Source organism: Epinephelus lanceolatus, chromosome 4, assembly GCF_041903045.1.
Source record: "Epinephelus lanceolatus isolate andai-2023 chromosome 4, ASM4190304v1, whole genome shotgun sequence".
Classification (NCBI taxonomy): Eukaryota; Metazoa; Chordata; class Actinopteri; order Perciformes; family Serranidae; genus Epinephelus; species Epinephelus lanceolatus.
The window spans coordinates 14158987-14185466 of record NC_135737.1 but is presented as its reverse complement, the minus strand read 5'-3'; the positions used below and the strand labels follow the sequence as shown (position 1 = coordinate 14185466).

Here is a 26480-nt window from a genome sequence, read left to right as displayed (position 1 = left end):
TTAGTCATCCAGCAGCTCTCTGGCATATTGGCGTGTTGATATCACAAAGAAACGATCTCAATTTTCCGAGTAGTTCATAGCACTGCTACAACGGTACCGGGAGTGATCTTTCCCTTAAAACTGGAGACTAATTGATCATTTTGAAACCAGAATTGGAGATCATTGTACAGAGATACAAGCCTAATTCTCTGTACAATGTCGCCGCCTTCCGGCCCTACGTCGGAACTGCACGTAAATGGAGGTGGATTCATGAGTTGGCAGAAAAACAGGCAACAGCAGGTCACTTCTGAATCCGGACTCATACTCCCAGAATTCATGTCACTTGTGCTTCAGTGGCGTAGCACCTCCTCCTATCCTCCTCTCCGTGTCACCCGCTGGACGGAGTTGTATCCCGGCGAGCAGCGTCCCAAAACATCTTTATCCGCTGCCAGCTGCTATTGCAGCGGGAGATGGGCAGGAAGAAGAGCATGCTGAAGGATGCCAGATGGAGCCTGAGGAGGTAAGGATGTGTGGATCTGTGCACACTGTCTGGAGGATGGTCACCGTTTTTGACTGATGCGCTTTTTTCCGCTCAGACTTCCAGCTTCTCTGTCTGGTGCATCCCTGCTGCCTGATATGACCAAGAGGGGTGTGCCACTGACACTCAGGCGTATCCACTGTTTCCTTCAGGGATCAGGGTTTCCAGATAGAGCTTTGATATTGAGAGAGGATAACATTTTTGGCCTTTGCAGACTGAAACAAATCACAATATATTTGTAATTCAGTGTCATTGTATAATCTTTTCACAGCTAAAATAAGATTTTATTCAGGCTGCAAAGGAATCTGACAGAAAAGCTGGATGGACACCTTTTAATAACTAGGTAAATTAAATTGGATGTTTGAAATAAGACAGTAAAATGCCCATCACAACGTGCCATGCCCAATGTGACATCTTTAAATTGCTTGTTATGTCCAGCCAAAAGTCCTGTACACAAATAGAACTTTACAATGATGGATACCAGAAAATGTTTAGAAATGTTTGCAATTTTTTACACAGTTAATCAGTTATTAATAATCATTAATATTCTGCTGATTTGTCACTGTTCATATCACCCAACCCCTTCCAAAAAAATAAAATAAATGAAATAAAATTAGACAGGAAGGAAGGAATGAAGAATCACCCTGCTGACATTGTTACATACACTGCCTGGCCAAAAAAAAAGTCGCCACCTGGATTTAACTAAGCAAATATCTTTGGGATGTGCTGTAGAAGGCTTTGCGCAGAGGTCAGACTCTACCATCATCAATGCAAGATCTTGGTGAAAAATTAATGCAACACTGGATGGAAATAAATCTTGTGACATTGCAGAAGCTTATCGAAACAATGCCACAGCGAATGCGTGCCGTAATCAAAGCTAAAGGCGGTCCAACGAAATATTAGAGTGTATGACCTTTTTTTTTGGTGGTGACTTTTTTTTGGCCAGGCAGTGTAAAAAGAATAAAATAAAATGAAAATAGAACACCTGGATAATTTTTATGGTAAAATATATCATCTTAATGACCTTCTTGGATTCACACACTCCTTGTGTGACTACAAAATGTCTGGGTGCTGTTGACAGCGATATTGCTACAGTTAATCGATCAGGACATTAAAAAATAATATGGCAATTACTGTTTTCAGTGCAGTTAAAGACCTTTGCCACTTAAACACTGAAGCATAAAATGTAAAATATTATAGGAAGGTGTGAAAGGGCATGGAGCTAATTAAAAGCCTGGTATATTGTCAAAGCCTCTCATCCTGTTATTGATTGGACTGTAAGAAAGCATCTGTAGCATCTGCTGCACTGCAAAGCTGTGGGTTGAGCTTAGCTATGAACCAACTGATATTAAGTTACCTCAGGATATTGGCATTAATTAGGGAAGAACATGAATTATACCTGTACAGCTGCGTTTTGTTGAGTGTTGAAACACAGTGAGTTATAATTGTGAACAGCGGTGACATTAATAGTCATTTAATTGCTTGTAATCAACATGAAATCAGTCAATAACATGTTAAATTTTTCATTTATCTTTAAGGTCCTATTTCAGGCAAAAATGTCAAACATGAACTGGTTCCTGCTTCTAACATAATGTTCTGCAGCTTTTCTCTGCATCATATCATTGATGAAATTTTAACTTAGGGGTCTGAAAACAAGAGATATCAGGCATTTATCATATTTCCTGACATTTGATCAAAAATAAAAGTGACACATTGTTACACAACAGAGTTAGAGATTTTTTTCCTTCACTAGTTTAGAGTGATTTTAAAGTGTTGGGGGAAAATGTGATGTCAACTATTTACATGTACTGATCAAGCAGATTATGAGATTTTGAGGTGTTTTTTTTTTTTTTAACTACGGATGTTTCTTGTCTCTATCTTTAACTATAATGCTGAAGTTTTTTTTTAGGAATTTGTAAGGTCAAGTTTCCAGATTATGACCTAACAAACCCCCCATCATGCATCTCTGCAGATTTAGTCATTCATCACTCCTGCAAAGATCATGATAACCTGCAAAGAAATTATAACACGATACAACCTCATCAGCTGACTGTCAGGTGATACAGGTGTCTGAATTTTCCAAATAGTTTCTTAATGCAGCAGTAATGCACTGGTAGACCTAATTCTGAGGGGGTTTTGTACAGTGCATCTGACTTATTCACATTGAAGAGTTAAGGTGTGTGTGTTTGTGTGTGCATCTGTTCTTACTGCACACTCCCCAAAGGCTAGTCCTCACCCCGCTTTCCTTTTATAGCCTCAGACATGGGGAGGGAGGGGAGGGAGGTAGGTGCGTGTGTGTGTGTGTGTGTTTGTTGGAGGGGGTCAGCCTGTGTGAAGGAGTGGCCCACTTCTACAAACATGGCGGCACGGTGGGATGGGAGCTGTATAAATGAGTAACAAGGTGCCTGCCCCTCCCTTCCCTCTCTCCCTCCCTCATCTGTGGTTGGGGGATGCAAGCCGAGAGGAGAGAGGAGCCAGGGAGAGCCTCGCCTCCCGTCACTCTCTCTCACAACACCGTGAGAGCCACAAGACTCATGCTGTCCTCCAGCACACCCACACACACTAGCACTGAGAGCGAGAGACACTGAGAGTGTGTGTGTGAGAAAGAGAGAGAGAGAGAGAGAGAGAGAGAAAGAGGGGTACGGCAACAATAAAGAAAGGAGAGAGGTGCAACGTGGAGAGCAAGAGGGAGGGACATAGCAAAGGAGATAAAAAAAATCCAAATCCTGAAGAGAAGGATTTTCTCTTTTCTCCCGAGGAGCTGCGAATAACCCTCGGCGAAGGATGGCAGAAGGGGGAGAGGGAGAGGAGGAGATTCAGTTCCTGCGAACGGTGAGTCCTGCTTACTTTCCTTTTTGGGAAACCTGCATTGGCTGCTGGACAGGAGTTGGAGGAGATGAGGAGTTATGAGAACAGTGAGGAAGGATTAGATTAGATTATATTTTACTGAACAGAAGCAATTAATTTATTCTCTACGTGATTCAACTCATGATCTAAAATTGACTCATGACCTTTCAGCATCAACTTCATTGCTCCTTCAGTATCCACTGGGTTCACAGTTTCTGCACTTGCGTCACCTTTGCTTTTCTGGCAGTGGATATTTAAGTTAAATCTGTAGTTGCAATTCTCAGAGCCAAGGCCCACTTCTGTATATAGTTGACTATTTTTGTGGTGCCCTGAATGTGCCATGACCCGCTTATTAGTTGCTCTCTTTAAACTTGGTAATTGATTTCTTTAATCTTGTGTCAGTTTGGAAATGTAACCTACATTATATGGTCATAGTTTGATCTTCTGAGAATGCACTGCTCATTATCTCGCCTAATCTCTTCTATATTATGTCCAGAATGTTCTGAGCTTATGAATAGGTGGGTAACAGTGTCTGTGTGCATACGTGTGTGTGTGTGTGTGTGTGTGTGTGTGTGAGCCCAGATAGATAGACAGGGGCTGGTGCATCTGTTAGCATCGTTATCTATTTTTATCTGAGGAAAGTAGAGCCTGTCAGTGTGGGGTGAGGAGGCAGAGCAACAAGCTATCCAGAGCCTGCAGGGGACAGCTGGCCAAAGGCTGCATGTCTTCCTTGGAGAAGCCAACACATAGCCACAGTGTCGAGATAGACCCCTCAACAGTTTCAAACTCAGTGTGGGGGAGGACCCCGAAAAATGACGGCTGAGTTAGTGAAATGAGTTTCCAAAGCTAGAGAGAGAGAGGAGATACTGTAAGCATGCTGTATCTGAGACAAAGACAACATTAACTTGTACTAAATATATTGTTTTTAATTAAATCAATTTGTTTCCATGCACCCGAACCTATAATCTGCCACCTTTAGGACCTAGGAAAGGTAATTAGGATGAAAAGCTTGTACTATTGACACCAATAATCACCTGGAAGATCAGAGGTCAGGTTACTGCAAGAGCCAGTGTTTCCATCCTCAGCTGAGCAACATGTTTACTATCAATATTAGTATGTTAATAGGATTTATTTCCTGAACATAAAATTGACTTTTTTTATTCAGACAAACTTAAACTTTAATAACTAATTGTATTGTTTTTAATGACAATTAGCTTGGAAAATTTTGAATGATGATGTTAATAACAACAACATGATACAATTCCAATGAAAGTCAGTAATCAATAATACAGAATTGTTGCAGGCTCTGTTTCTATCAAGGATTACATGAGACTGTTTAAGGATGTCAAAACGTCCACAATTAAATGCCTTTCTGATAAAGTGTAGCTCTACTTTACCACTGCCGTCACTGTCATGTTTAACTATCTGCCATTTGTATCTAGTTAGCTGTGAAATAATAGGTCAAGTACAAACAGCCCAGACAGAGGCATGCAGGAAGACCACAAGCAAATTACACTGACGGACGGGATTCCTGTTGAGCTTGTGAAGTCAGCTCACGACATCCGCAAGACGGCATTACAAAGCAACTCAGCTGTTGCTTCTGTTACAAAACTATCAACAGTTTTTTTTCCTCTTCTCTTCTGAAACTGGCAAATGAATTGTGAGACACATAGGCCAAACTCTTTGAATGCCTTCAGTGGGTTGGTGCTTTGGTCCAAGAGGCTCAGTTAGGATGAAACTATTAGACAGCAACCCTTCAAAAGGAAAAACAATGCAGCTCTATGTGAATTATTAATGTCTTGTGTACTTCAGTGGGTTTATCTTTGACACAAACACTGTCGGGGTCACAGGTTTAATCTCCACTGGGGATACAGGGCTAAAAATGTAAGTGCCTTGTGGTGCCGTGAGAAGCTTTGGATTAAAGCGTCCAACAAACGCTGTGTGTTATCTGTCTTTTAATTAGAGGCCAGTGATGGGAGGCATTGTGTGAGTCAGCTGTTTCTCTCTGCTGGGGTTTTTCCCTGGGTTATATTGGAGGTGGAAGGTGTGATGTAAGCGGAGTGGGAGCGCAGAGGAGTTCTTACCTCACCTGGACCAGCTGGGGCAGCAGACTGTAGTCATATATTCAGCTGATATAATCTGTTTATAGTGACATAACCTGCCATGCAGGTTTACAGCCTGTGTGCTAAGACTCAGCAGGGGTTTAGCTCAGCCCGTCAATATTTTCTTCTAGGAGTCATTGCATTAGCCTATCCTACAACAATTTAAAGGAACAGTGTGAGTATGCTGGTCGTTGCAGAGGGACTGCTAATGATGCAAAAGTGAGAATTGCCCTATCTAGATCATTCTAAGGTAGTTTCAGGTGATTATACACTAAAGAAATTGAATTACATTTAATTTCTGCCAATATATCCCCCTAAATCCTACACAGTGTGTTTTTAATTAAATCTTTTGAAAATGAACAAGTATTGTTCTTTAAAGAATTGTCATTCATCACACCATGGTGTCTAGTTTGGGGTAACAAACCTATGATAAAAAAAGCTAAAAAAAAACAAAGAAAAACAAGATTTATTTCAACTTAATTGATTAAAAACATATTGTGTGCCCAAAAGTAAAAAAAGTCCTTTGTTTTTCCAACATAGCCTTTGTGAGCTCAAAGCTAGGCATGTGTTAGCACATTTTACTATGTATTAATACCTAATTCTAGCCCAATAATTTAGAGTCCTTGGCACTGAGGAAGAACGATGTTTAAAATGTTTTTTTCACAAAATAAGCAGACCATCCAAAAAATGCTTCTTAAACCTTCAAAGTATGGGATTTCACTGTGACAGGCAGCTTGTCTGCTTGCATAAATGTAGAGCTCAAGTTATCTGCTGTAGGCCTGATTTAACAAAACTTGAACAATAGCCTTTGCGTGATGTACTACCAGGCAGGAAGAGTGAAAATTGTGAAAACAAAATGTAGTTTGCTTCACAGAAATTCACTCAGGACTAAAATAGCACATCAGAAATGCCTTCCTGTGTGTTTGTCTCAAGTAGGGTTAACCTATATTGGTGTTGTAAAGAAGCACCATGATTGCATATGCAGTTCACTGCCAGATGCTCTCTTATTTGCTCCCTTGTTTCATGATTGCACAATTTTTAACTTGCCATGCTATATTAAGAAACAATCTTCCCCAATTTTAAAAAGATAAAAAATTCAGTCAGTCCAGTCATCACCAAGGCACAGAGTGTAATGATAGAACAAACACACACTCTATAGTAGGTTATTCAGGCCGCTCTCCTCGTCTGTCAGAGTAGTAGTGAGCATGTAGGTGTTCCTGCAGTTTGAGAAATCTATTGTTGCCTGTTTGAGGAAGGAGCTTAAAAGGTGCTAGCAGTGTAAATCCTGTCAGTCCCTTTATTTTTATACTTTTCTCTGTTACTCCACTTGTTTTTCGTCCCTGCTGGGAATCCTCCAAATAAGATAAAAAGCTGTGAAAAGCTGTGGGGTATGAGTTTAGGAGTAAGACAATGTAGTCTTACTGCATTTTGTGTTTTTTTTTTTCCCCATGGGATTTTATGTTTAATAATAAGACAAGAAAGGGAGAAGGGATTAGATATTTTAAATGCCAAATCCTGTTCAGTGTGACAGATGGGAAAAAAATGCTATGGATTTTGGTTTTCTTCAGCACGTCTCCAGTGATCGTTTTCACATCACAAAAGGCCACACAGAGATTGCTCAGCAGTGCTGCTCTATTCTATTCTATTATGGGTTTATTGTGTTATTCCAATATGGCCCAGGCCTGTGACTCATGCAACGCTGAGAGTGGCTTGAATAATTGTACAGTCTGCACACTTGCTGGGGGGGCATAGCCACGCCACCAACTGTACAGTAGCAGGTCACTCAAATTCTTGGTACACTCAAACAAAGTGAATGTTGAACTTCAGGTATCTGATATTCAACCTCCTCCCTAAAAAACACCATGCGAGCACTTCAGCCCCCGCATAAGCTGTCAAGAGATTGGCTTGGCTTGCACCAGTCTTCACCTTTTCTCTTTAGAAAAAGCCACAGACTGCTGAAATGTCTCATTGGGCTATAAACACTTGAGAACCTACATCAGATAACCCAGAGTTCATACAATGGTGCCATTTCTCTGCTGATGACGATAAAAGCTGTGTCACTGTTTCACGATGCCACATTTGCGGTGTGAATCACACAGACGAGTGAGTTTGAAGGGGTATTCGAGTTACAGTCTCTGCAGTTTCTTTTTATAGTTTGCCACTATAAGTGCACAAACTCTGGAGGGAGAAACCAGAGGAGTCAGTGTCCTACTTGCAAGCATCCTTTGGGAGATGTGGGGTGTGTGTGTATCTCTGCGCGTGTCAAGTGAACAATGATCTTGTTCATTGTTGTGACTGTCAATTGTGACTAATGCAGGCCTGCAGACACCATAGTTACTATTGTCAGAACTGTACGGGCTGTTATGTTGACAGGAAGCAGTGATTTGGTGATATACAAGGTTAAAGATGACCACATGTCCTGGTTAAATCTAGGCTAAATTAGTTTAAAAAGGGGGAGGTTTTTATATGTTAAGGTTACATATAACCCATTTTTAACAGCTTTTAAACAACTATATTTCAATGTCGTACAGGTCCCACTACACATTTAAGTAAAATCTTTGAAAGACAGTGCAAAGAACCTTGATGTCTTTCAATTTTCAAACATTTAGTCCATAGTTAATGTAGAAATTTAGATGTCTTTGGACATGTAAATGAGCAATTTAATGCTGGGTGGATAGTGGTTGTTGGATGCATGTGCAGGATTTGAAGATTTTAATGGGTTTAGATTGTCTGACTGTTTTCTTTTTCTTATAATTTGTCTTAAATTGATAGACAGGAGACAAGCAGATGACAAGTCTTAACCACTCCGTTCCAAGTTGGTACAATACCCACATTTGTTAATGTGGTGTGTCCCTCTGTTTATTTAGCAAAGAGTTAATTAATCATTTGTTAAATAGCGATTGAGTAATCTGTTAGACAACACTTTGCCAAATCTATTTATCAGTTTCACTGATACTTAAATTTGGTCACAATATTCACCGTCTCAAATGTGTGAATTCCTGCTCACTCTGTCTCTCTGTCCTGCTCTTCAGACACATTTCCGCCCTCCCGTACCCCCTCAGTGTTATTCTTTACCTGTCCACTAGATGCCTTACACTTTCCTTTCATTCCAGATCTTGCCACTTTTATCTGCTCTCCCGTCACCTGATTCCCTCCCTTGAGCTTCCCTGCCCATTTCCCATACCAGCATCCATTTCCTCATCAGCCCCACAGCACATATACCAGCCTGTTTTACCCAGTCAGTTGTCAGATTGCTCTAGTGTATTTGTTGCTATGTTTCTTTGCTTTTGAGCCGGCTGCCTGTCAACCAACCTGTGTCTCTGTCTAAGCTTATTTGTATCTTCAACTGGTCATTCAGTCATTGCATTGTTCTTATCTGCCTCGACCATCTGCGACTGCCTCTCTTTGTGTGCTGGTTTCCATTTCAGCAGCTGAGATGGCAATTGACTTAGGAGACCACAAAATTTTGATTTTATTTGGTTATATACTGCTGTTTATTTCTACAGAGACACAGTCACTCCCCATTTTTTATCCCAACTGTCTTTGTCCCCTCTCTCTCACATACGGTTTGTACATCAGTGAGCTACAACAGATTTTGGGATGGGAGCAGATGAGGGACAGGGGTGAGGGAGGTGGGGAGGGAGTGAACAAAGCAGGGCTTTAGAAGTGCTGAGCCCAGGAGATGTACACATCCACAGCAGGGCAACAACACACACACACACACACACACACACACACACACACACAGACATGCACATATACAGCACCTGTTTGTCTGCCTGCTTTGGTCACAGCAGTTTACACAATAAACAGGTGGTCTGCTGCCTCAGGCACGAGACATGAAAAGAGAGAGAGAGAGGGAGGGATCCTGCAGCAGCAAAGTGTTGCAAAGTGACACAACTGTTATGCAATCTGCTGTGTATATGTGTGTGTGTGTGTGTGTGTGTGTGTGTGTGTGTGTGTGTGTGTGTGTGAGCAGAGGCTCTGTCACCTTACAACTAGAAGGTTCCAGAAACATTTTCGGCATCCATGTGTTCCTGTTCATATTGCTGCTCCTACTTCAAAGATGTCCAAGTGAGGTGGATGGTAGACATTGAATAATAACTTAAAATGATGAATCAGTCAAACTCACATTAAAGTTAGTGTTAGGACTAAACTCACTAGGAATAGATGAACAGACTCACTCAAACCAGGCTTTTAACCACACACAAAAGTATTCACTCCTTAAAGTGATAGTTCAGGTTTTTGGACATGAAGTTGTGTGAAACGCTGACCATCTGTAGCTCTGATGTGACAGTGTCACTACTCTCAACGAGCCTCCTGCTCTGAGAAATCGCCCGTAGCTTACCGGAGAAAAAGTAGTTCTGAAGATATACGGGGGACACGTAACCAAAAGGTTTTAAGCTACAAAAAACTATGCATGTGTTTTGTTAGACTATTTCAATAATTTTAAAACATCCCCGCATTACGTCAGACCTTGCTATCAATTGGGACTATTTTCTGGCCAGTATCACTCCGCCGTGCAGGCCCGCAAGACAGCACGGCAACAGAAATCAATAAGACAGTTCATCACCACGCCGTGCAGGTACGCAGGATAGCAACGGCTAACGAAAACTTCATCGGCAGTTTCCAACAGAGAACCAGTAGGCTATTATTGGTGAGGAAGAAGATGTACAAGCCCTATATATACCTACTACTACAGCGCAAACACCGGCTCAGGCTCACGACACACCCTCGTCAGCTGCTGTAGGTAAACAGAGGAATACCAAAATGGTGCGAACTTGTGATTTCCCCAGCTGTGGGAATAAAAACATTGCTGGCTCCCAATTCCATTGGTTTCCTGTTACAGATGTAACCCATAGGCAACTTTGGCTTGTGTCAATTGGGATGAACCTCGCTACCAAGCCGGCGAGGGTGAAGCAACTGCGCATATGTCAAGCTCACTTAAGCTGCCCACAGATCCCGACGGACTGAGAAAACGCAATTTCCGCACTGCTGTGCCCAAAGAGAGATATATTACCTAATACCAGTCTATATAACCATGTTTGTAACTGATTGTCTGTAAAACAAAATGTTTGACTGAACTAATAGCCTGTTGTGTTGTGGAGAGTACATTATACGCAGCCTCGTTTTACCGTCGGCATTTAGTTTATTATATTAGGCGAACTGCTAAATCCGTGACATGAGTAATCAATCACATAGAAATGTGAATTCATATGTGATTACGACCAGTCTCTGCTTTGTTCTGGTGGTGGGTTAGCCAAAGTTGTCTACGGGTTACATCTGTAACAGGAAACCGATGGAATTGGGAGCCGGTCATGTTTTTATTCCCACAGCTGGGGAAATCACAAGTTCGCACCATTTTGGTATTCCTCTGTTTACCTACAGCAGCTGACGAGGGTGTGTCGTGAGCCTGAGCCGGTGTTTGCGCTGTAGTAGTAGGTATATATAGGGCTTGCACATCTTCTTCCTCATCAATAATAGCCTACTGGTTCTCTGTTGGAAACTGCCGATGAAGTTTTCGTTAGCCGTTGCTATCCTGCGCACATGCACAGCGTGGTGATGAACTGTCTTATTGATTTCTGTTGCCGTGCTGTCTTGCGGGCCTGCACGGCGGAGTGATACTGGCCAGAAAATAGTCCCAATTGATAGCAAGTATTGAAATAGTCTAACAAAACACATGGCATAGTTTTTTGTAGCTTAAAACCTTTTGGTTACGTGTCCCCCGTACATCTTCAGAACTACTTTTTCTCCGGTAAGCTACAGGCGATTTCTCAGAGCAGGAGGCTCGTTGAGAGTAGTGACACCGTCACATCAGAGCTACAGATGGTCAGCGTTTCACACAACTTCATGTCCAAAAACCTGAACTATCACTTTAATAATTAAAGCTTCACAAGTCAGCTTTTATTTTGGTGTCACAGGGTAAAAATACCATTATAAACATTAAGCATTATTTTTATATATATACTTTATTAGTCCCATAGGTGAAATTCAATGTTTTCGCTCCATTGTCATATACATATACACACGGGCTCAAAATACATGCACACATGCACAAACAGTACCTATACATGCATTGAATGGAGAGATGTCAGAGAACATTAGACTTCTGCACCCAGTGTAGGTCAAATCTAGGCCATGATGAGAGGCTTTGGCCAATCACAGGTCATGCTGTACAAATTCATGTGTGTGTGCAACCCTTCGATGAAAGCCTGATTCAGTGGTGGAAAATCCTGCAGACCAAGTTGCTATTCCAGCATTGGCAACAACTGCCTACATTGCAAAGCAACCCAAAAAAGGAAGAAAGAGCGTTTCATAGGTGAAGAGCTATTGTTGCTAATACAGTAGTTTAGCCTTGTGCTAACTGGAGCCCAAGGCTAATGTAAGCTAGAACTTACTTACTTGCCGGGAGGAGAGTTGGCAGCACCTCTGGTGATGGGCCCCCAATCAGTGGCCGCAGCAACCTGAATCCAGCCAGCACAAACCCCAGGGGCCAGATGAATAAAACTGTAGTTTCTTTTCATCAGATTTATGAAGCCGTGTATACCCCTGATTCTGTTTTATAAATCGCGATCATTATGGCACTAGGTGCACATGCACAAGCCACAGTTTGCCATGACTGGATGTAGAACCAGCCTTGAACATCTGTTTCACTATCAATATACTTCCACCACTCATCAGACCTGTCAATGAGAAAGTGCAGTTTCACCTATTGTGTCTCATCAGCGAGGTTGGTCAATGGTGACAGCAGCTGTCATTATGCATTATGCTGTGGATATTTGTAGTGTGTGTACAACTAGTTTATCACGTTTCTGCAAACCAGCGAGCTGGTAAAATCTCAATCATTATTACTATTAAACATCAGAAGGATTCAATTCAATTCAATTCAATTTTATTTATAAAGCCCAATATCACAAATCACAATTTGCCTCACAGGGCTTTACAGCATACGACATCCCTCTGTCCTTATGAGGAAGAAAGGAAAGGAAAGGAAAAACTCCCCAAAAAACCCCTTTAACAGGGAAAAAAAAACGGTAGAAACCTCAGGAAGAGCAACTGAGGAGGGATCCCTCTTCCAGGACGGACAGACGTGCAATAGATGTCGTACAGAACAGATCAGCATAATAAATTAACAGTAATCCGTATGACACAATGAGACAGAGAGAGAGAGAGAGAGAGAGAGAGAGAGAGATGCAGGTAATGACAGTAGCTTACAACAACATTATTGAAAGTAATAATATTATAGTTATAGTTCTGGCTACTGTGGTACAATATGTTGAAAGTATGTATTAATGTCTGGCAGTATACATGTGTGACAATAGTCATATGTGTATAATAACAGTAGAAGTATGACTAATGACTAATGATGGCAGCAGCAGCAGGAGGCATCTGGCAGGACCACGGCAGCAGCACAACCACACACGTCACGCAGTCCAGGCACTGCTGCGATATGAGTTGGATGATCAATGATTTATTGCATTCATGTCGAAACTGACTTTACAAAGTGTTTGACAGGATAAAATTAAATTATTTTTAACAGGAAGTTGAATGTAAATAAAAAATAATGATGAAATGTGAAATAAAGACAGCCGATTCCCTGCAGGATCAGCACAAGGTTTCCCAACCATTAGTTTTTTTTTTAAAAATTTCTTTGTGGAACTGACTCGTTCATTATGAGGCTGTTGGAATATATTTATACCATTTGGTTATTCAGTGTCCTACACTCTCAGAGCACAGAGTGTACTCTGGGCACAGACATAGCAGCAGAATGCCAGGAGCAGTGAAAGTGAAACTTAACCATTCATTAATCAGATAACAATAGAATGCTCTATTTCATAAAACAACAGCGTTCTCATTTCAGTGATGTCCAGCAGTTGTCCAGCAGTTGTCCAGCTGCGTTTCCATGGACAATTGTGATCTAGCACTGTATCCGATAGTTTGTTGTCACTGGCCTCTGTAGCAGCTGCTCCTCTAATCTAATCCATCGATCTAAAAAACAGTTGACAAAGACTTCCACCTGTGCTGCATTCAGCACCTGAAAAAAAGCCCCGATTTCAAAGGACACAAAATGATGAAAAATACATATAATGACCACAGGCACACACACAAAAAAAGTTTGCTGATCAGACCCCCTCCCTTTGGCTACCCCCATACATAGATACTAATACTGGGGAAACACTGCAGCAAACCTTCTGTTGCTGCTGTTACACAGGTTAGACCTGGCACTGCCGCTGGCCGACAACATGCTGTGACACCTGGCTCTGGGGGGTTTGCGCTGGCCAAAGCTCCGAGCTGCTGCCCACTCTCCTGTGGGAAAATCAGTTCGGAGTAGTGGGGAGTGAGGCGAAGGGATGGTGGGGTGGCTAGCGACAGAGAGGGGAGAGCTGCAGGATGAGGGTGCAACTTCAAATTCTGCTTTTTTGCCTTTTTGAGATTTCTACCTACACCAGCTTTAATAACATGTTTGCTGATGCTTTTTGGATGTATTAATCTTTCTGTTTCAGGCAGCATTTGTTTACATTCATGGAAATGAATAATATGTAAATCAATTAGCAAACTATTGATACTTTCTCAAGCTGAGCAATCCGGCACACCGTTCATTAAATCTACACCAATTAGTGTCTGTTACATAATCATTGCCTAGTACTGCACTGCTTTACTTCTCACCACAGTGTAACTTTGACAAACACACGTTGGTCATGTGATAGACAGTAAGTCAAGTTTCAAGAGTCTTCTAATACATTTTTTAAGTTGTATGTAATGGAAACCCACTTTCTGAAACAAAGCAGCATGGTTTTCAATATGGCTGGCAGTGATGTAAAGCTGATTTGTAGTAAATACAAAATGACTAGTATGGTCCTTTTGAAGCCCTTCAGAAGCTAGTACAGCATGAAGTGTTCTGTAGCTAAACAAGTCCAGACGCCCAATGTTTGCTTCATAATTTCTCACTTACAATGTATTGTTCCAAGATGCCCAAAATCTTCCAGAATGTGTGTGCAATCAGAGTTTTGTCAGAGAGGGGAATGTGTTGGATCCACAGTGCAGTCGTTTAGTGTGAGGCACTTGGATTATTCAGCAAAAGCTGTCGGGAGAAATCGTACAGTATGGTCTTATTAAATAAATAAATTTGAGCAAAGGCTGAGATGAAACCATGGATTTTAGCTTTGTGGGCTTTGAGAGGATATATGAGATGTTATGTTTAGGTTTGGTGGATAGTGTCTTGGATAGACTGCAGATGTTCCTTGTATTTATCCCAATGCATGCTGGGACATTTTATGTTTTTCAAGTTTTTTTTCCAATCCTATTTTCTCAGGCTATTAGAATATATTTTTATTTAGACTACTGGATGTTGCTTATCTTGTACAATAAATACAATCGATCTCTATTAACATCTTATCTCATTTCTATCTTCAATGATTGGATAACACAACAGGCCCACTGGTCAGGAAAATACTTTGCTTACTCTTAAGGCAAACAGACTTTGGACTCAGGCCAACCAAAATAATTTATTTATAACAGTGTTTTCCTTTGAATTACTGTTGTCTGCCAGACTTATCGTCTTTCAAAGGGCAGAGACTGTTTAATGTTTGATGTGTGGTACTTTGTAGCAGTTTAACTGAGCCGGAGGGCAATGAAGGTGTGTGTGTGTGTGTGTGTGTGTGTGTGTGTGTGTGGGCTGTCATAACAATTTGTGTCAATAAAATTTAACAGTGTGTCTTAGAATCTATTTGTGAATTATCACAGTTTAATCCAGAGTACCTGTTATCTTAGCTGTGAGTAAAAATTCTTGGAAGCATATTTATCCCATTTAGTAGATATTTCTCTTGGCAACCTTATCAAAAAAGTTTGGATCTTCTGCAGTTGTAGCCATTGTTATGATTTTGTCCTTAATTCCGTTGTTAGTGTCACTTAAATGTGTAACTCACTAAGCTTCGAGAGACTTGCGAATGGTTAACACCTGTCCTTTTTATTTCCCCTCTTTAGTAATTTAAATGAAATCTGCCTTTTGGGGATGTTTTTGCTTTTTTTTTGCCATCTGACGTTATCTTTTAGTTTTCCTGTACTCAATGCTCTCCCTGTGAGCAAGACAGTCTTGTGCTTTCTCCAAGTGCGGCTTCTAAGTATCTCCAAGTGAGACCCCTAAGTATCTGCTGGTCAGCAGAAGGAGGGAATGTGATAGTGACAGGTGCAGCCTCCTAAAATAGTAGAGGAGTGGAGGGGGAAGGCCCAGAGTAAAGTGGTAGAGGTAATGGAAAAGGGAAGAGAAAGGACTGCAATGAAATGATAAGAGTACAGAAAGAAAATAGAGTAAATCAAAAGAAATAGTATGAAATGAGAGTGAGCATGATAAAGAGAAAGAGAGATGGCGGCAAGAGTCAATGCTCTAAATGTTCTCGATACTCTTTTGTGTGCAGTTAAAAGATTTATCAGTGGTGATTCAATGCAGCACAATAACTTTCTGCCTCGAGCCACCTATAACTTTTGTGCATCATAACTTATCGGCAAAACCTAGTCATTTGTACCACACTAGACAACTCAGAGCTCAGCTCAAAGAATGACTCCTGCATCACTGCATTGGTCTAAAACATGTTCTCATTTGGAGTATTTTTACAAGCATGTAGCCCGTGTTTAATTGGTAGTTGAAACAATTGTTGGTTTGTTGTTTGCTGATCTTTTTCTCTAATGTTGCAGCTATAAAACTCAGCAGCCCGGAGCTGGGAGCAGGATACTTTTCACAAAGACTTTTACCAGTCAGTTAGAAACTTAGAAATTAAGCACTTATATAGTACCTGAGTAGGAATTAAGCAATTATATCTATTGTGTTTTAATGCCAAAGCGGAGGGAAAGAAGCCTTTGATGCAACAGAGTAAAAGCTTTTTTTAACTGAACATGCTGCTCATGTTAGTTTAAAAGTGTGTATCACTCCTTCTGAAAGTTAACACTCTTTAAATATTTGTATTTGATCAGGCATTAAATTGAATAGATTTAATGGACTGTAGGATTATCAAACTCTGTGAGGCCATCAGTGATCCTGTTTGCCCTTAAAGAAGAATGTCACTGCTGGTACGATGGTCTGTTTAGTCAAACTGGGCTGTCTTTGCAGAAGAAAGATTGAAATACTTTTAAAATTGGTGCTACATCATCAGAGAGAGTAGATGTTTACCATATTATAAATGATAAGCTAAAATATGTTTCGCAAAACATTTAAGGCAATAAACAGGCAATGCAGAATCTTAATTCATATTTTATCAGCACCACCTGGTTTTAACATTTGATCTTTTTCCAGCCTCCATTTTTATAATACAGGAAACAGTATGGAAACCACTTCCTGTTCACAAATTCTTGTATTACAGCCAAACAGTACACTAAAATATGTTTCTGAAGATATTTTAGCTGAGAAATAGGCAATATAGTAACATCATTTTGGTTTATATTTGAGCAGCACTGCCCAGTTTTAATGTTTTATCTGGGTTTGGTCTGAGTTTGAGAGAGGGAGAATTAGGCAAAGAGATCCGAGCACTGGTAAGATGGAGGCAAGTTTATTTATATATTCACAGTTCATTTACACAGACTACCCACATTGTTAAGATACAAAGCTGGTTTAAAGTCGGCAAAGTATCCCGTTGACTTTAGTGAAATGACGAGCAAAAGGCAGTTTGTAAGTTGCTTAATAGCATTCAATGTTGCCACACTGGGAATACTACCACCATAAAAGGACTCACTGAAAGAGGTTTGTAAATGTCTGTGTTGTTAGAGAGATGGGAGAGGGAGAAAGAGAGAAGAGAAGAAAAGAGATTCCTTGAGACTTTGGCAGAGCTTAATATCTACAAACTGAGATGCTGTCTGTAACCTTTTTCAAAAAATATGTGTTCTCCTCCTAAATCTCTGTGCTGGCCTGGACTCCCAGGTTAGGTTGCACCTTAACAGTTGAATTATTATTGAATGTTATGTACAGGAGAAAACAAAACTCTCTAAACCTCTAAACCACCCACCCTTTAGCCTTCTAATGCCTGGAAAGACAGTAAACCTACCTGCAGTAAAAACTGTGATTGGTCCAGTGCTAAGTCTGCATCTGTTGACATTGTGGTGAGTTAAGGAGATGGTTGGGCTATTTTAGAGGTGATGTGTAAGAGAGGATGTGTAAAGTATGTAACCTAAACTCTCATCCAGACCTTAATATTCACACTGGGTGACTCTTTCTTATCTTCAGGCAGCAAAGACCCACACCCCTTGGTCTACAGTGTCAGGTGATGAGATGGATGTTTTATCAGGCTAATCTTGAAATGCTTTGGAAGTCTTTGGAATAAAGACACAAAATAAGGGGCAGGGCGAAAATATGGAGGTTGTTTGGGAGATTATATCCTTGGAGATATTTAAGCAAGTGGAGGAGAATACATGCATGAGAGTACATGATTAAGAAGTGGGAGGATGGACAGTCCCCCAGATTGCAGTCTGTGGTGGAGGATCCTGACAGTGCACCTGCATTGTCTCTTCTAGTTTTCAAAGGGGAAACCCCATCACCACTCTCCCCTCTGCTTTATTGAACTGTTCCCTCACTCTCCATCCACATGCTGTGCAATGTGCTGTCCCTCACTCTTTTTATGTCTGCAGAAATATAATCAATGTCCTGAGGCAGCCTGTATCAGCACACTTTGTTTAGAGCATTGGGCAGAAATGTGGACTGTAAAGAAAGAATGGAGAAAGAGTGATTTGATTAGCAGGCAGATGATTCCTTTGTATAGATGTGGCTCTTTGTCAATTCAGAATTAGTTATAATTCCTTCTGGGTTTTCACGTTACTTTTGTTTCATGTTACAAATCAAGTGTTTCTCTGATGCTGTGCAAGCCCAGTACCTGTTAATGTGTGCTCCCCTTTTTTCTCTGGTAACTTAAGATCCAGACGTTCACTGCGAGCTAAATTATCTGCAGAGGTATTTTCCTCTTCAAAACAATCAGACCTGGTAATTAAGATTGATGCCAAAACACAAAGAAAATATATCAATAAATGTGAAAATACTGTTTAGAGTAAGAATAGCCATTTTTTATAAAAACATCCACAAATGATTGCAAGTTGTTTTATGTTGGCGTCTACTGGTCACAGGTCATGTACTAGTTTTGTTTGTGTTTTTCATGGTGATAAAGAGAAAGACTTAACACTGTTGATATGTTTTAAAAATCTTTATTGTACCCACATGCAGTTGAATGTCAAGCCAGGAAATGAACTTTTTGGACACTGCAACAATGACTTGGCAGATAACAAAGCAACCAGCCCCAGTGTCACAGTTTCTGTCACAGCATTTCATATTGAACAGTCAACAAGTCATGAGAAGACTTGCTTGATGCTTGTGGCTATTTCCCATCACAATATCAGTTGAGACAGTGTAAAAATGTCCCCCACAACAAGCTACCAGGGAAAGTGATCTTATTGCTGTCAAATAAAGACCATTTACATATCCAAGGCTCTGTTGTGCCACCTGCCTCTGTGAGTTTGAGGATATCTTCCATAAACAGAAGCCTCGCTGCATGCACACCAAACTACACAACATAACACGCTATCTGCCCATTAGCTGCATCCACAGTTGTATAATTATACCTCAGTCCCTGTCCTGTCCAATCTTTCTTTCAACAGAACATGAGAGATTCGGAGGGATATCTCTCACCATTTTGCATCTGTCAGCTTGTTTGCTTCCTGTGTGGGGCGGGCAGTTTGCCTTCTTGTCTGGGGGAACCCTGGCTACCCTCTGCCTGCATGTGCATCAACAGACGCCCCTAGAGAATATACAAAGGTGTCTGCTTTCAGGCGCTATCTGTGCCTTTGGCTGTAAATCTCTGCTGTATTACGCACCTCTATTTGTGCACAGTAGTTTGTTTATTTGTGTATATGTTTGTCAGTTTACATCCAATTGTCTCTACTTCTCCCTCTTACCCCCGAACATCCACATAGCGCAGATGCTTTAGCCACCAAGTCCAAACATGGCTGGGCTGTAACCCTACACCCACCATGTTGATGGGACATCAAATTTGTGTCATGTACACGTCTTCGCCCACTGCCCAGGTTTAAGATCAGTAGGTCAGGTGGGTGATAACCAGCACTTCCTAACTTTCACTTGATACTGCCTACCTGTCTTTGCTCAGATACAGTCATATGAGATTAACACATAATCAGGAGTTGTGATTGGCTCAGCATAAAGCATCAGGTGCACATCCTTTAAATCCTGAAAGCTGCCTCTATTAATATAAGTGAGTTAAGCTCAAAGGTTTGTGTGGTGTCTAAGTCAGCTTTTCACATGGTCATATTGGAAGGGATTCACACAATGTGACTCTTGGAAGGACACAGCTCCGTTGCTGCTGATGTGCTTGATAGAGTGCTATTATGAATTTGAGTCCCCTAACATTCAGGGTGGAATAACAGGTCCAGCCATGTACCAGTAAAGTGCTGGCAAATGCTGGCTGAGGCTAATCTGTTTATCTGCTCCCCCAGTCAGTTTTGCAGCTAACCAGCCATTTTCTCAAAGTTCTGTATACTTAAAAGGTATATGCAGGATTTTTCTTTAAAAAATCTGACATATATAACAGTAATCCCTCTCAATCACCACTAATCACCAAACAGATGTGTGTGGCTCTGTATTTACCTGCAGATGCCCTGCCCTCTCCCTGTATTTTCTTATTTTGCTGTGTTCAGGACATTCCTTGGCACAGCTCACAGGTGAGGAACGGACTTTAATAAAGGGCAGTGACCAGGTGCTAGACCATCAGCTGCACACATTCAAGAAGAAGCTACAAAAATCACAGACACAGCACAGAAAAAATGCAAATATAGTGAATGAGAGAGAATCTGGTGGTGGCTTTCATTTTCATTTTTTCTAGCTACACTAATATTATATGCAATTCCAGCATAGTAAACCTTTAAGTCTGTAAAACACTCTTCAAGTTTCAGAATCAGTTCTGTTCATCTGAAGAATGAAAGGTTGGTTCGTTGTCCTTCTTACTTTGATAATTGTGCAATGTTCACAGAACCATAAAATAACCTATTTTATTATGTTATGCTTCCCGCAAATGTTTCCACGATGACTTACTGTGATGATTTTTAATTTGTTCAACAGCTCATCAAAATCCAGGTTATATATATATATATATTTTAGAATAATAACTCTTTCTTATTCTCTTTCAAGAACTTGTTTACACCATGAGTTACATATAGAAAATAGATAAAGATAAAGCAGTTACATAGAAATGTTCTCTGCAACTTTGAGGCTAAAGCTCTGCGCCTGTCTAGCACCTTAACCCCCCATCCCTCACAGTCTTCCTTTAGGTCCTCTGCCTCTTTTTGATCTTGCCTACACAGGAAGAGTGATTGAAGCAGAGTCAATCTGCCATGTGAGCCTGTGGCTGTAGAAATAGATGGAAGCCAGTGGGTAGGACTGCTGTATAACATTGGGGCATATATCGTCTACGGCTGTCATTCAATCACACATCTTGTCTTGGAGCAATGAGTCACTCCATTACTTCAGTCTGCTTTTAGACACCCACAAGCTCAGTCCTATCTCCTTAATGGGGACTGCAGTGTGAGTCTGTTTGCACTGTCCTCAAAACACTGCCAGTTTAGCCCATTTTACCCCTCTTATTCAGCCCAGTTCAGCTCAGCTTTTTCTGTGACCTTACAACTGCTATGCAGTGATGCCTGGTCTCAGAACAGTATTCATATTCATATTCATATTAAGTCCTGATAAAGAAAGATCAATATCATCATAGTGCATACTCCTGGTCTGAAACTCAGCTTTTATGTTGTGTGAGTGGTAGGTAATGTTGGTGCACAAGGAAGGTGGGAAAGCTATTAGATCACTCTAGCTCTGAGATTTACAGATTTTGCTCAGAAGTCATGTTTGTATGGTCCATGTTCAGTTTTAGTAACACTTGAGTTGCATATGGAGTGCTGTTGCTTGTGTCTGCAGTGAAGGAGAGAGGGCACATTGCTCCACTTTCCAGAGTGCAAAGCAGTGAACACGAGGACAGGACAGAGGAGACATTTTGAGGCTGAGGAGAGATAGATGATAGCCCAGCTAAAGGAAGGGGGGACACTCTTCAGCCAAAGAAGCACTAGAGGCCTCCGGGTATAAGAGAAGAGTAGAAGTTACGAGGTCACTGATCTGCATCACTTTCCATTTTCCTGCTATGTGCCATACACATAGACATGCAAACTCCTGAGCTGCCCTCGGCCTCGCTTTGAAGTGCCTGCCTATAAACACTATAAGTCACAGCTGGTGCTGAATCACCAGGGCAAAGACAGTGAGCAGGTCAAGAACGAAAGACAGAATGATTCATTAGTTGTTAGGTGAGGGGGGGGGGGGGGGGGGGTGTCAGGAATCCGTCCAGATCTGTAGAGCGGAATATTAGTCAGGTTAAGTGATGGATCCACTTGCGTAATGACTGAGTTGAAGGAACAGCTGGGAATGTTTAGTGTCAGGTGTGGGTTTCACAGGGGAGGGGGTGTTTATTGCTGTATTTACACCAGTCTCTGGAGGGTTCCAGCATTGATGAGGAGCGACAAATTACTGTCTGTTAGCATTCTACTTGTGGAGTAGAGTTGCATGTATCTATTGTAGCAGCCTATACTGAGAGAGGCAGTTTGTAGTCATGTAGTGTGGCCATTATTTTAAATTAATTTTGCAGCCATTGATTTTTATTAACTTCCATATGAAAATCAATCAGCAAACTCTTTAAACTTGCTTTAGTTCTTCAATCACAGAGAGCATTATGTCTGTCTAAGTTCTTTTATTGTCGTATACCAGTGTAATTAAAGTGCAAATTGATTTGAAAAGTCATCAAGTGTCTTAGCTTACAATGACATAACTTTGACAAAAAGTTATTCAGACTTAACATTCACTGTGATAATTACATAAGTAAAGTAAGTTAGGTAATTGATGTCTATAAAGTCTGGAAATAAAAGTAAGAAAAGGCATTGCATGTTGATGGTAAATGTAGTCAGTAAAGCAATACATTCCTCAGTGCATGCTATATTGACCAAGAAAACTAAGGCCCTGTTTACACATACAGATATTTTTAAAAAGGGATATATTTTCCCCCTCCGGTCCACACGGCTTTTGTTTTACAAAATATCTTCATTGCACTAGAATGCAATAACCACTAGCTGGTGTTAACCATCTCACACATTCTTCCCTTGTTGCAAATGCTAACGTTACCTTTTTCAAAACACCTACTGGAGATCTCATCATCGCTGATTTCCCTTCGGTTTAAGGATGAAGGAGCTCACTCAAAGATAGAAGTGATAATCTGCACAGTGAGGAGATGATGTCTTTTTTAAACGCTTTGTTTTATTTGTCCACACAGATACACAGTAACTGGAGTTTTAAAAATAATCTCCATTTGTTGACCTTAAACTGTGTTTGCATAAGGCCAGAACATAGGGGAAAATATCTGTTTATCTGTTTAAATATCTGTATATGTGTAGACATGGCCTGAGTTCTCCTGCTCGCAGAGCCATGCTGGCAGTGCCTACATGTAAGATGCATTGTGCGTGAGCTTCTGATGCCCTGCTAATGAAGCCGCAACCTTGGCCTCTCTCCCCCAACTAACTCATATTCTAACTCATACTTTGGGATGCCATTTTAGCTTTTGGAAATGTAGCTAGTTTGCAAGGTTCTATTTTCGTGCGCCATCTGAAGCACGTTCCCGGCTACTGAGAGGCAGAGAATAGAAATCTGAGCTGAAACAGCCCGTAGTTTTTCCTTGCCTTCACCTATATCACAGCCGCATCAAATGATGGCGATGGATGCAGGAAGCACAACTGATTTTGCAGCTGTGAAGTCAGATTTCTCAGTCAACATAGCAAGCACCATCCACAATGATTGGACATCCACATAAAAGGTGGCATTTTTTTCCCTTTAATGGTTCATAGTAAATGCAATAAAACATTTGTTTTATTTATTTCAAAATTTTAACTTGAGGACAAAACCCCATGAGATTCAGCATCTCCTTTCTAAGACACAACACATGGAAATGGATAGGCATTAAAACAAAAGTTTGCTTTGTCTGTTTCCTGTTTTATCTTGTAGGTTCACTCATCATGTGTCATGTCTGGTTGCACTTCCTGCCTTTGCTTGTTTTCCCACCTTAGTTATGTCTGCTGCGCCCTGATTTGTTTCACCTGTTTCTCATCAACCCCGACATTACCTGTCCCCCATTATCACCCTCCTTCCCTCCTGTATTGGTCTCTGTGCTCCCCTTGTCTTTTGTCAGTTTGTCTGCGTTGGGCTTCTGTGCTCTTTCCCAGACCCTCTTCTTGTAGTTTTCGATTGCTTCCCAGCTTATTTTTTGTGGGTTTTTTTTATTTGTTTGTTTTGCTTAAGCCTGCTCGTTTTGGCCTTTTGGTATTAACTTTATTTTATTAAAGCTCGCCTTTTGTTCCTTGAATATGTCTGCTTGGTATTATTCATTTGGGTCTTCTCTCTGAACCGTTAAAGCTGACAGTTACTGTACAAGTCTCATCTACACAAAACTAACGAGAAATGAAATAAAAGCTGCCAGACAACAGGACATGGTGTAATTAGTCTACATAAAGAGCAAGTGCATTTGGGGTAAACAAGAGAATAGGTCTTTGTGTCATGAAAAAAAGTAATAGGTCAGGTTAGGCTTGTTGTTCCAGTCTGTTGGTGCTTAAGTTTAAAAGTCTGTCTCCCAATTTCTTTAAAAAATACAGGGACAATTAATAAAGGATGTTGAGTGTGTCTAAGTATGATGATGTAAATTAAACAAAAAGCTGTTTTAAGTGCAAAGTTTAGACAACGTAAATGCAGTTAAAATTAAAGAGCAACCAATAAAAATGTCTCCTAGCACATTTTAGTCATTGTTTACTGTACAGCAAGTGCCTATTTTTGTTTTATTCTATTCTTTCTATTATCTGCTGTAGGCAAGTTTTCCTCTTCTACACTCCTTATGAAGCATGTCACTTAGTCACTAAAAGGTCACTTTTGTACACAACAATGCCTGTACTGAATGTCAACTCGAGGCAATTGTAGTGAAGAAGTGTTATAAAAAACACAAAACAATGTGAAAAAAAAATACATGAAAAAGCAGGCGTATCAGGGACAAGCAGCAGCAAACATTAGCAGATATAATGGAAATAAGTGTGTAGTTGAGAATGTAAGCATAACATTATGTGTCCTAAAAACGAAAGGCCAGTGAATAAATGTGTTTGTGTGTTGGCTGCAGGATGATCAAGTCGTTCTGCAGTGCACTGCCTCCGTCCTGAAGGAGCAGCAGATAAAGCTATGTCTGTCCTGCGAGGGCTTTGGGAACCGTCTCTGCTTCCTGGAAACCACATCCAATGCTCAGGTAAGATGCTGGGTTCCTCCCTTTATTTGTCCTGTACTGCTTGTCACCTTGTTTTTATCAACCTTGATTTTCCTCTGTGATGTTTGTACATGGTGCAGAATGTGCCCCCGGACCTGGCCATATGTACCTTCATTCTGGAGCAGTCCCTGTCGGTCCGCGCTCTGCAGGAGATGTTGGCCAACACGGTGGAGATGACCGAGGTAGGACTCAAAAACAGAAATAAAGAATTGAGTTAAAGGTAGAAGAACATATGGAGAGGGGATGGAGAAGTTTTTTTGCAGAGATATAAGAAGGAAGAAATTTGGTTTATGAATGACAAAGAAAGAAATATTTTCCCCGTCTTTTCTGACTGATGAAAAAATGTATCTGTTCTTTTGACAAAGTATTCTACTGTGACTAAATCCTGTCCCTCTCACTGTCACATGGTGGAGTTCTTAAATTTTAGTTGGCATTGCTGATGTAGATTTGAGATAAACTGTTTAATCTGATTTTGTTGACAGATTTGCTTAAGCATCAAGCATCAATTCCTTTTACTGAGAGTAACACTGTAATATGTTTGGAAATGTTTGCGGTCTTCACACCTCCATCAAAAACAGCCTTCCATAAATTTAAAAACTGTCCTTTTTACATGTTGTATCTTGTGATGTATCAAAGCTGTAGTTGGTCACTTTCATAAAAACAACTTTTTGTCATATTTGCTGAAACTGTCACTACATCCACACAACAGTACGTGAGACAATCTGTGAAGTAAAATCATGTTCCTCTGCATCCTCATTGTGCTTTTAATGGCATTTGCAAGAAACCACTGCACATGAACTGTCGTCAAACTGTCAAATCAAGATGCTGTTACTGCTTTGCCTATTTCTCGCCTCAGATGTATTCAGGAACATATTTTAGTGTACTGTTTAGCTGTCAAATGAGAGTTTGTAACCTGGCTGTAATGTTGGAATCAGTCTTGCCAAAAACTATGCACTGCCCTACTGTCAAAGCAAAACTTTCTAATTTTACAGCTAAACAGTACACTAAAATATGTTTCTAAACACATTTAAGGTGAGACATAGGAAATGCAATAACAGAATCTTGGTTAGTATTTGATCAGTGCTGCCTAGTTTGACAGTTTGGAGACATGATTGACAGCTGTGTTACAGACTCCTCTGCTCTGGTAAGTTGTTGTCCTTCATCTGCGATAGATTCTAGCCTTTAGATGCACAAGAGGAGGAGGAGGAACATATTTTTTTTCACAGATTTCAGTCTCATGTACTTAAGCAAATATTACAAAAAAATATTTTTATAAAAGTTACCAACTGTAGCTACAAACACATGTTGAAATAACGTTTAACACATCCAGCTTGGGCAGCTTCATACTAATGTGGGACTCTTAAACAACCATCTGATTAGCTTGCTGTCTAACAAGATATGACATGTAAACAAGACTGTTTGGGAGTTATTTGAAGACATATTGGTCCTTTGCATCTGTCTAGGCTAAAAAAAAAGGTACCAGAAGAGCTTTCTTTGTTCTGGACTCAGATATATAAAGTTGTAATTAATCCTCTCATGTGACTATGAGTAGAGGACAACCAAGCATATTTCCTAAAAATAATTCTTTAGTCTGCTTACCCTGGCTATGAAACTCATAATAAAAGTAGAACAAAATGGGATATA

At 40.6% G+C, this 26480-nt stretch overlaps 1 protein-coding gene across 2 annotated transcripts in view; it reads left to right on the top strand.

Annotated features, from left to right (window-relative positions):
• Nucleotides 1-357: 357 nt before the first annotated feature.
• Nucleotides 358-26480, top strand: part of ryr1b (ryanodine receptor 1b (skeletal)) — a 106441-nt gene continuing 80318 nt past the window's right edge. The window contains exons 1-4 of one of the 2 annotated variants that reach the window (XM_078166919.1): nt 358-499; nt 3276-3349; nt 24696-24818; nt 24917-25018. In XM_078166919.1, the coding sequence (XP_078023045.1) occupies nt 3302-3349; nt 24696-24818; nt 24917-25018 (273 nt within the window). In that variant the 5' untranslated portion in view covers nt 358-499; nt 3276-3301. Of the gene's footprint in view, nt 500-2956; nt 3350-24695; nt 24819-24916; nt 25019-26480 lie in introns of those variants that run through there. The other variant, XM_033630812.2, reaches the window with a different exon arrangement.